This window comes from Silurus meridionalis, chromosome 29 (genome assembly GCF_014805685.1).
Source record: "Silurus meridionalis isolate SWU-2019-XX chromosome 29, ASM1480568v1, whole genome shotgun sequence".
Classification (NCBI taxonomy): domain Eukaryota; kingdom Metazoa; phylum Chordata; class Actinopteri; order Siluriformes; family Siluridae; genus Silurus; species Silurus meridionalis.
The window spans coordinates 2,762,229-2,774,286 of NC_060912.1; the positions used below are offsets into that span (position 1 = coordinate 2,762,229).

General features: G+C 40.6%; 1 protein-coding gene across 1 annotated transcript in view; it reads right to left on the reverse strand.

Moving 5' to 3' along the window:
* thsd7aa (thrombospondin, type I, domain containing 7Aa) overlaps window positions 1-10,251 on the reverse strand; it is a 115,094-nt gene extending 104,843 nt beyond the window's left edge. Inside the window, exon 1 of the mRNA XM_046844323.1 lies at window positions 9,776-10,251. Coding sequence (XP_046700279.1) covers window positions 9,776-9,893 — 118 coding nt within the window. The 5' untranslated portion in view covers window positions 9,894-10,251. The remainder of the gene's footprint in view (window positions 1-9,775) is intronic.
* Window positions 10,252-12,058: the final 1,807 nt, after the last annotated feature.

The following is a 12,058-nucleotide window of genomic DNA, read 5'->3' on the forward strand; positions in this document are numbered from 1 at the left end:
AACAACCCTGATTATATTTAGATGAAGGTGTGTAGCTAGGAGTTGTGAGTTTGAGTGTGATATGTGATGCCAGATGTTCTCTCCAGTTAGTTGCACACCACTATTCTATAGAAAGCAGAGCTTAGTGGAGGATGAAAGGTTACAGCCTTCATTACAGCTTAGAACATTTGAAATCAAATGTTTAATACAATCTTTTTGTTCATATCTACAATCTATGGCACATCAGTCACGCCTACCACTGACATTTTCGATGAATGTGTGTGTGTGTGTGTGTGTGTGTGTGTGTGTGTGTGTGTGTGTGTGTGTGTGTGTGTGTGTGTGTTTAGTCATGGGGCTTGTGGACTAATATCACTTATCAATTCTTCATTCTCCCTCCCCCATTGTGGCGTATCCAGCATGAGGGTGTGATCGTGCACCAAGAAGTAGCAGGATATACCGCTGTGCGAAAGCAGCAACGATTCCCCAGAATTAGCGTGAAATCCTCCTACACATGGCATTTACAAACCCACAATGCTCAGTTTGCATAAATTTTACAGCAAATATACCCAGAAGCCCGGATCTCTCTTCTATCGCGAGTCTTTTGCTTAGTATTCTGTCAGTCTGGATATACAGAAGAAAGGATGCAAATTGATGATTGCGTAGACGCCTTCAAAAATTCAAAAATTCTTAAACTAATTTATAATAGATTGTATGCATTTAAACATGACATAAAACACGTGTTGTATCTGTTTTATGCCAAATCGGTTACCCTTGATTGCATTCTTTGTGTTATTTATAAATGACTCATTTTTTGTAGCTACTGGATGGTGAATGGTGCGGAACGTCCGTGAGAACAATCAGTTCTAGTTGTCAATTGCTTGAGCAGTTTTTTGTCTCTTTTAAAGCCACTTCTTTTCCATTAAAATAAAGAAAAACCCTCCTGAAGTTTATCAAGTGGTGGAAAGGATCCTTGCTATGATGCTTAAGACTTTTATAAACGTCTTTAATTTTATCTTTTCAATATAATTATATCGTATTTACTAGGGATGGTCGGATTAATTGATTCGTATCGGTGCACCGGCACAAAAGTTAACGGCATGCTGCATCGAGTTCAATACATGTGCATCAGATACCAGTTGGAATTTGCATTGCGAAACATCGGGTTTTTTTCCGAATTTGCATCAGTAAAAAACGAATTATTTGTAAATCATTTTTAGTCGATGAAATAAAAAAGCAAACTATCTCACATGTTTGCATAGCGAATCAAAATTCAAATCAAAATCGAATCCACTGCATCGTAATAGCTGCTTCATTTGCATCGTCGACGTATCATATCGTTGGCTATGCATCTAGATACGAACCGCATGGGCCTCAGTAATACAGACGCACATCTCTTGTTTTTACAGTAAACATATAGATCGCTATTGCTAGAGCTCCCATTACAAATTCAATTGACCAATCAGATTCCAGAATTCCAATGTACAGTGTCACTGAAAGGACATTGATATCACGAATGCAGCAGTAAACATATATTTATTCCAAATGAATAGCATCATAAGAGCAGAGGTGGTGCAGGGTAACGGTGCAGTGAGAGAAGGTGGAGCTTGGCTTCATGGTTGTTTTCTTGGAAACGATGCTGGATCGCTAATCATAACTGAGATAAATTGACTGACTGGAACATCTCACTTACAGTACGAGCCAGCAGACCTCTCTGTAAAAAACAATATGGATAAAATATGGATATGGATATTTTTTTTCGTCTCCACCTCACTGCACATCGTTTCTGACACTGTAGTTCTGAGAAAGTGCCATACACATGCTGCATCTTAGAAATGAGCAATTCTGCGTAAAGAGCAGAGCTGTTTGATAAAAGGATTTAGTGTACATGCGTAGTAATGTGAAATAGTAATGTGAGTTTAAATGCCTAAGTGGCTTGTGTGAAATGTGTGTGGATGTGTTTAAATTGAAAATGAGCTGCTGTATTATGTTAAAACGAATTTTATGAAATTGAATAAAAAAGCTTAATCGTTCAGAGAAAAATCATATAAAAAGATTTTCTAGATCTAGTTGTATTTGGAATCCAGATTTATTATACTCCAACAATAAAGCTAATCGAATAATGCCCAAACTAAAGACTGTGGGCCAAAGTTGGCCTGGGTTAAGCTTTGCTATGCCATACATATATATGCTCCCCTAATAAGGGGGAGTTTTTTTATTTGATTTAAAAGTTGTAAAAATACTGAAATTCAAATAATAATGTAAATTAAAGAATATAAGTGAATTAGCGAGTTTTTTTAACACTGATTATTACAAGCACGTGGATGTATTACATATAGTTTGAATAGTTGTATTAAGATATTGAACTCTATTGTACTATAAATTAAATTGTTACTATGTTTTCTTTGTAATATACGTTTCATTGAACTAGAAGAAATTGAACACCAGATTACCAAGTAAGGTTTTCTAATAATGAATTAATTACTTAATTTCTAAATAGTAAAATAAATAAATAAATAAATAAATAAATAAATAAATAAATAAATAAATAAATAAATAAAGGGAACCTTAGCGACTAGTATAATGCAACATTTAATTTCAAATATAACCCTCAATAAAGTTAGATTTTGGGCTCTTAATAGGTAATAGTTTAAAAATGTTGAGGAGTGCATAAAACACATTAGACAGTGGATGCTTGATAACATTCTTCTGCTCAACTCGGATAAGATGGAACTACTTTTACTTGGACCACATGCAGCTAGAAGTAAACTTTCCGATTTCGTAGCAACTCTGGATGGTGTCTCAGTGTGTCCCTTGGTGTGTTTATTGACTCTAGTCTATCCTTTGAGGCTCATGTAAATAACCAGGATCACCTTCTTTCACCTCAGAAATATTGCTAAAATTAGTAATATGATGGCGTTACAGGATGCAGAAAAACTAGTTCATGCTTGTGTTACAGCGCGATTAGACTACTGTAATGCTTTACCTTCTTGGTCTTGGAGTAAGTGCGTCAATAAGCTCCAGTTAATTCAGAATGCAGCAGCAAGAGACCTCACTAGATCTAGAAAATATGAGCACATCATCCCTGTTTAATCAGTCTACACTGGCTCCCAATCAAATCTCACACTGAATATAAAATTTTACTACTGACATATAAAGCAGTTACCGGTATCTGAATGAAATAATCCATTGTAACCATTATGATCCCCTGCCCACTTGGATCAAAAGGTGCAGGCTGTTTGTTGGTACCTCAAATAATGAAGACTACAACAGGGGGCAGATGTTTCTCTTATAAACCCCACAGTTATGGAACAACCTTCAATCAGTGTTCGGGACTCAGACACAGTCTCAGTGTTCAAGTCAAGGCTGAAAACATATTCATTTAGTCAAGCCTTTGAAGCCTTTGGTAGATTTTTCTTAGGTAAAGGAGCAGATCTGGTTGTGTTCGGTAAACTGGGATATTTGTATGCTGTTGTTCACTCACTCTCACACGTTCACTCAGGTTTGTTGACTGTGGTGTGGTGAGTCTTCTCTTATCCCAGAGATCCCTTATGTCTGTGTTACCTTCTGGTTCTCCCTTTAAGTTCTGCTGCCAGAGCGAGTTTTGCCGGAGTCCCAATTGCACAATGTCCTTCACTTTCATACAACAATAAGGATACTTAATAATCCATATCTTTCTCTCCCTGTCACCCCTCTTCTCTGTTTCTCTCTCTCTCTCTCTCTCTCTCTCTCTCTCTCTCTCTCTCTCTCTCTCTCTCGATATACATGCTCCTGAGGTTCCAGTGTCCACTGTTCCTGCCCCCTCTTCTCTCCTCGTATCTGCCCAGCTCGTCTAAGACCTGCCTCTGGATGGTTTTCTTTTCAATTGGAGGCCACTCTGTGCAGTTTTTATGGTTTCTCATCTACAGCTTAGGGATCCATTAGATTACGTAGTAAAACAGGAGCTTTGAAGATTTGGATTTGGACTGTAGTTAATGTCAACAGTCTGCTACACTGACTCAGGACTACGTTTTGCATCTGATCACCATCACTGCAGACTTTAACATAGTTTAGCTGTAATAAATGGACATTCGGTGCAACTCAGATGAGGACGGGTTCCCTCCTGAGTCTGGTTCTCTCAAGGTTTCTTACTTATGCCATCTTGGGGAGTTTTTCTTTCCCACAGTCGCCACCGGCTCGCTCATTAGGGACAAACTTACACTTAAAAAGAACATATTCATTTTTATCACTGCATTATCTGTGTAAGATGCTTTGAGACAATGTTTATTGTAAAATGCACTATACAAATAAAAATGGATTGAATTTACAGCACAATGATATTCCAGCAATGTTAGAAAGCTGTGGTCAGCCATTACACAGCACACCTAGAGCACAGAGGTTTAAGGGCTTTGTTCAAGGGCCCAGGAGTGTCAGCTTGGCGATGCTTGGGCTGGAACCCGACCTGCTAAACAGTAACCCAGAGCCTTAACCACTGAGCTAGCACATTAACTGTTTCACCTAATCAACAATCTTGTCATGTTTTTATCTATATACACTGTACGCCCAGAGTGGAAAATATTAGGCTTTTAATGGTCTTAAGAACCGAGCATTGGTCAGAAAATAAGCCAGAATTAAACAAATATTATCCAGCATTTTTTGCTGCAAAGCATTTTGAAGTAGTTGGGGGAAAAGCTAGAAACAGGGCCATTCACCTCTATAGTCTTGTTGTACACAAAAGTTAAAATAATGACAATTATTCAAACGTTTGATGCCAAATTCAACTCAAAATATTCAGCAATATATTCTGTGATTAATCATTATTGGGATTTGTTGCAGTCCATCAATGGCCCATAAGCTCATAAATGGAATCAGGGTTGATAGATAGTAATATTAGTTACATTTTTGCTCGTTTTTTGTTTGCTTTTTTGCCCAGTGTACGTTACGATACAAATTTCTATCCGATATTATTCTTCGAATCGCATTCCACGAATTTCACAAAGCTTTTTTTTTTTACATTTGTTGCGTGAAAGCACTGTTTACACGTGTGTTATATGGCTGCAGGCTATAATTTAACTTGCGCTTATTTCATCAACCGTGTGTTGTCTGTGCTAAAAGCTGCAGGTGGTTCTATGCGAGAAGTAAAGCATTGAAACTCGCTAATAAGATTACGGGACAAATTGATGCAAAAATTCACACCCACCCTTTAATGCAATTAAAAGAAATCATCATCCGTTTTTCTTGCACCCATTTCTTTCGCTAGACTACTATACTCTCTTTAAGAGCAGAGCTCAGATGCTGCTTCGTGCAGCCCGGCTTCTATTTATAAACCCCCTTCATAGATCTCTGAATCCAATAAAGCATGGTGCTGCACCTTGCAGCCCCTCAGAGAAAGATGTGTGCATGTGTGTGTGTGTGTGTGTGCACATGGTAAAAAAGAGACTGAGCATGAAAGTGGAAGATGTGTAACCCTCTACACCACCTCCTCCACTGTCTTATAATAACCACAAAGTGCATGTCTGTGTGTTCTTTGTTAGGGTCTTCAATTGCAAGCTTTTCTTTACAGTCTGACGGCATGACGCAAGAGAAAATGAGGAAGCAGGATGTTGATTTTGGGCAGTTTAACGCAACATAAACACGTATCCGACACGTTCTTTTTAAACAGATGTAAATCTGTGATTTTTACTATCTCTACTGTACATAAAGACACTAAAAAAAGGAAAGAGGAAAAAGACATTAGCCTATTAGAGTCACTGACCTGGTGTGAGAAATTAAACTAAAAGCACTCTGGGGAAAATCTCTAAAACCCGGTAAGCGTGTCAACATTCCTCAGTGTGATAACCGCTCGCACTTCCTGTTTGTCTCACCATCGTTTGTGAATTATGCATAAGTTGATTTGTTATCTATCACAGGGGTCATGAGAGTCCAGTGTCTGGCAAAGGACTGAACGAACGCTGGAAAAACGTGTAGCTGGAATTAAAAACTGGCCGCTAGTTCAGTGCCTCTCGTTTTGTTTTATGCATCTATTAATTATCTATTAAATTAGGTCACGAAGTTCCCATGAACTTGCATTTCTTTCAGTTTTAGTCAAGTCTGGTTACTGAGGTGATCGTAAAAAAAAAGTTGTTCAGCTTGTTAAAAAACGTACGAGTAAGAGAATAAATTAAAATAAATTGTATTGTAAGTGAATGTTTAAATGTATTTTACCACAGTGTCTTATTCATTTATTTAAGGGTTTAAACTAGTTGGTTGATGTAATTAAATATATATTTTTTATTAAATAATTGATATTTTTGACACACTTTATATTTTCAGAAGTATTGTGACACCTGACTTTTTCCAGGCAATATTTGGTTCTTCTTTATACTTCTACCACTTGTAGAGACGGAACCATACAATTGTATAGGATGGTTTTGGATTCGGGACCATTACTCCATGAAGATATGCGTTACATGGAATATCCCTATTGAGCACCTTTGGAATTAACTAGAACGATGAGTGCACCCCAGACCCCAGGTCGTTTCTAACATCATTATGGGCTGAAAGAATCTCACACAAATCTCCACAAAAGAAGTGTGGAGGTTCTTATAAGAGAAATAAGTCCTAAAAGTGGAATGGGATGTTTTGCGAAGCACGATGTAATGCTCAGGTGTCCAGTAAATGCATTCATATAAAAAAAAAAAAGACCCCAAACCCAAGAAACATCCAGGCTGCTGAAATGCTTTCGTAATTTGAAAGCCAAACCAGTGCTTCTGTTTTTATCAGCTCGTTTAAATGCAACACACACGCAAACACAATGAGTCATTAAGACACAATCTCCAATAACAGTCCCTCCTTCGCGAACTAATGAAGCGTGTGCTCAGAAACGTGTGTGTTTAGAAAAGGGATAAAGCTAAGTGGAGGAAATCACGCTGGCAATCCATGCTTTGTCATCTTTTTCACTTTGTTCCGAATCCCAGGAATGTTTGTTCGCTCTACATAAAAAGGAGGACAAAGAAAGGAACAGGCAAATGCAGATGTGATGGAGCAGATGGCAAGGTTCTCCGTGCGGAAAGGAGAAGCAGTGAATGTAGCTATTGCGGATATAACAGAAAAAAGTAATAAACAAGATGGAGAAGCGCTCGTATGAGGTGTTACACCTCGAGCAAGCTGTATTGAAGACAGCTGCAGGGAGTCTGAACCATCCCAATCTGGCTGGTGATGAATCTAGAGGGAAAACCCATCTAATTTCATCATTTCGCTCACAGCCTCCACAACATAATCAAACCTGCAGGCTGTGAATAAAACCCGAACGATAGTGGCGAAGATCCATTTTTCCTTCACTCAGAGTGGTTTGGAAAACCGGTACTGCACCACAGATACTTTCCGGCCGAGCCAAATTGCTAGAATTAAGTGCTTGACCCTGCTAACAGCCCTACTTGCTGGTACCCCCCCTCGTGACCTCCAGAGCATCCCCCAAGGTTCGGAGGTCAATACTGCACACAAAATGCCTGATAGGGAGCACGTTAAAGGGATTAAACAAAGGATGAGCATCCGTGGATGGAGCGAGACTGCTTTCACAGTAAGAATGAAAGTGAAGAGCTGGGTGGGCGGGGCGAATAGGGGGAAGGGTGGTGCTGAGGTCGCAAGTGTACAGGCCATGACTGAACACAATGCAGACTGACGAGCCGGTCCGGCCCTGTCCATTAAGATCAGCATGTGTAAGCGTATGTGTGTGATCAAGCATGCATGTGCTAGACATTTCACTCTGGATGGCCCAAAATTTCCAAAAGTCCTAAAATTCCTAAAGGTTAACAATTGCTACACAAACTTCCTTGTTATTTTGTAATATACTGTAAGGCCAGGGTCTAATTGAAAGACTAATAATAATGTTTATAAGGAATAGAATTATTGGAAAAACTACTATGCCAAAAACTTCAAAGTCATATCACAAAACACCTTCTGACCAACGGATTTGAGAATTGCTACAGTTAATGCTGACTCTTCAAAAAAGCATCAGTATTACAAGCAGGCAGTGAATTGCGCAGCTTTTGACAGCTCTGTTTTTTCCAATATAAATAATTCGAATTCATTAATGCATTAGAAAAAAGTCAGTCCAAGTGAGAAGAAGATGAAGCCGGAATACCCTCCCCCTTGATTTTCTCCTCATACACACACACACATACAGAACAAGCTTCTTCCAGAGAGAGAAACATGGGAATTCTCTCACAGCCAATCACATCAGTGCTAAGCACATTAGTGAGCAGGAGCCCCAGCAGTGCACCATATAACATAAGTGTGCTTATCTGTCATAGGTGCAAAATTTATTGCGCCTTCATCAAAAACCTGATTTGGTCCCACACATTTCAATTGACAATAGATTTTTTTTTCTAAGAGCAGCAGTGCTCTGAGATGCTGGAGAAGGTTTTAGAAGGACATATGGAAAGAATAGTGAAAGAAAAGTAAGCCACGAGTGGTGTGTGTGTGTGGGGGGAGTAAACCCAGGGTTGGATTTTGGATTGTACTGTATGTAGGTTATGCCTCATCGCTTCCTTAATCTCCTGCATTCCATTTAAACGATGGAGTACTTTCGTATCACAGTGGGAATCTGTCCAGCTGCTGTATTTACAGTGACAACGACACCGGCTGTAGCCGGTGTACGAATAAATGAAAGCGTACGCCGAACATTTTCTATTGTGTCAATACCCTAGAATGGCGTAGTGTCAAATTTATTTAACGGATCCCAAACTTCATCGCGATCATGTTAATTTATAACCAGTTACGGAATCCGCCACGTCATCGCGTCATTGATCGCTTCCAGGAGGATTGAAACTATTGATCCAATCCCATCTGGAGCATCGGGGACCCCGTATTGATCCTGCAGCCTCGTCCAGCAGGCATAAGGTGATACATTGATTACTTTATGCTGGGACACGGGGGGTCCTCCTTCATCCGAGGCATTGATTTGCAGCTTCTCTGACAATGAGACAACAGGCAAATGACCCATTGATTTGCCGGGTTTATCGGCTGAGGCACAGCGGGTCGTTAAAGCCAGCCCCCATGAATCCACTTCGGACCTGTCCGGTGCCTTCCCCCCACTATGAGGATGTAGTGTTACCACAAATCAACTGTAGGAAGAGTGGAAATAGGGGAACGGGGGGAAAGAAAGGGAAGGCTAGAGGGAGAGAAAGGCACCACCCGAAACAGACGGCATCATTCAGTGTCTACATCTGTCCACGTGCAGATAAAGAGACTGCAAACGGGACACGGAAGAGCAAGTTTCAATACCTGAAAACTATGTACAAACTTATTGTGTGCTCTCCTCTTGCATCCTCACCACCATCCTGATCAAGCTGTGATTTCTTTTCACCGTCTCTTAATAAGTCTTTCATCCCTCCCTTATACTCGACATGCGCTAATATGATAGCATATTGATTCGGGTTTCAGGTTCCTTCAGACAGTCAGTAAGTGTGCCTCGAATTTCCTGGAGAACAGCACGAGATCTAATTATATTCTGTAAGTGAGATTGAGGTTCTTATACCTACAGGACTTCCATTAACCTCCACTCTCACGTAAAACGATTCCATCAAATACTTCCCTTCCGTTTACTTTCACAGAGCCAGACACTTACTTGCAGGTAAGTGCTACGTTTCTTTTTTTTTCTTCTTCTTTGCCAGGTTAAGTTGTAGCTATTATTGAGTACTAAGTCGGAATCTCTTCCGGACTTGAATTGAAAGCTGTGCATGAGGCATAGGAAAGAAAGTGAGTTCAAATATTTCTAAAGCATGTCGAAGGACCGAAATGTGGGATGTGGAAAAGTGATGGAGAAAGAAATAAGCTGTACCTGTTTGCCAGATGTAGGTGGGTTTGTGGTTGGCAATGGTCTGTGTCTGCACCTCCAACAGAACCATGGAGAGCAGAGTCGCCCTGAGGAGCCAGGCAGCTGGCAATGCCAGCCTCATGGCTTCAGTCGGGCCACTTAGATCCACAGCTGACCTACGTAGTCCACCGCACACGAGCTCACACTTAAACACCAGAGACCAGCGGACGAGGGAGGGAGGGTGGAACGTGTGCCTGCTATTGTCCCTCACTCTGGTTCGTATGTATGTGATTCCTCCAGGAAAAGGGTAATCCACCAGTTTGCCTCTGCCCCTTGCGTTGCTTTCTCTCGCGTTTCTCCTTGCAGTCTTTTACCTTGCTTTGTGAAGGCGAATGGGAGGAAAAAAAAAGCGGGGGGAAAAAAGTGAAACAATAGGTCCCTCAGCCCGGGCTGCTGCTGGTGCGTTTACTGCGTCCTGCCTACACTGCACTAATGCAGCACCTCCCTCTCTCTCTCTCTCTCTCTCTCTTTCTTGCACTCTCTATCTTCCAACCCTCCTCCCTGCCTCACTCCTCACCTGCTATCTCTCTTTCACATTGGCGCACTACTTCACATCTCTGTGCTTTGCTCTCTCTTTCTTGAACGTATTCACTCCACATCTGTTCTCTCTCTCTCTGTCTCTCTTTCTCTCTAAGGATGTCCTGCAAACAAGCTTAGAGAAGTAAGTGTGTGCGTGTGTGTCTGTGTGAGAGACGAAAGAACAAGAGCAGGATAAAGCACCAAGCAGTAGCTTGGACAACCAAAAAAAAAAGCGAGACAAAAACAAACAAAAAAAAGCAGAGTGGGGGAACGAGAGCGTTCTCGTGACATTGAAAAATGGACGGAAAAACCAGCAAACACGGTGAGCCGAAGCGAATAAAAGCCCCAATGAATAATTGAAGAGAATCTTCTCCCAAATTTGACCTTGATATGAGCGAATCAAAAGGTGAGCGATGAGATTCCGTCTGCGCGATCATTACCGAGACGGCGCCCGAGGCGTCGATTCCGCAAATTCGATTGCGAACGGGAACGCGCGCTACATCAACGTGTCAGCGCATAAAACCCGACACTCCTCGAGGGGGAAGTGCTGATTATTTTATTTTTGTGTATATTAAAGGTTTGAGGCTAAACGCTAAACCTCTGCGTTAGACTCATCCAGACTTAGTTTGATATGAAATATTTTTTAATACAATCAATACAACTCAGTTGTTAAAGGGTTTGTGTGTGTGTGGGGGGGGTGTCGTAGAAAAATAATCAGCAATTTAATGGTGTGAAGTGGAGTTTCTGTTCCCATCCTGACACTGAACATTTCCCAGTGTTTTATTCCTGCACAGCTGCCAGTGGCAATTTATATATTCCTCTGACATTTCTTTATGAATGCCAGATCATTCGTTTTATACATTTATAGACATTTAAATATCTACAAGACAATACATTTCCTATATTGACCTATATTATAGGAGGTATCAATCAGTCCCATGGCAGCCTCTGGGGTTTATTTTACCCAAGCAAATAAAAACAAGAGTAAGAAACCAGAAGTTTTAAAGGTCTCAGCCCTTCACATTTATAGCATTTGCCAAACACTCTTATCCAGAGCGACATCCAATTATCCCATTTACACAACCAAGAAGTTGAGGGTTAAAGGTCTTGCTCAAGGGCCCAGCAGTGGGAGTTTGGTGGTGCTGTGCCCTTGACACATGGCCTTCTGAGCCAACATCTTAACCACTGAGCTACCACCTCCCTGAAATGTTCAACTGATGGGAAACTACTCAGAATGAGCACATTCATAACAACTTTAGATTCATAGAATGCAGTAATTCAAAATATTTAATATCAAAATATATTATGTTTACATCATTTGCCAGGCGTCCTTATCAGTTATCTCATTTATACAGCTAAGAAGTTGAGGGTTAATTGCCTTGCTCAAAAACCCCACAGTGGCAACGTGTTGGTGCTTGGATTTGAACTCCATCTGATCAGAAGTTTAACATCTTGTCCGTTGAACTCCCTCCAAAATGATGGGAATCAACTCTACTCAGAATGAGCACCTTCATATAAACCTTAGATTAGATTTATAGAATGCAGCAATATAAAATATTCAATTTCAAAATATATCAATTGCGTAGATTGAGGGTTAATTTCCTTGCTCATGGGCCCAGCATTGGGAGCTTGGTGGTGCTCGGATTCAAACAAATGACCTTCTGATCAGAAGGCCAACTTTTTAGCGACTAAGCTGCCACCTCCCCAAAATGTTCCATTGAGGGGAAA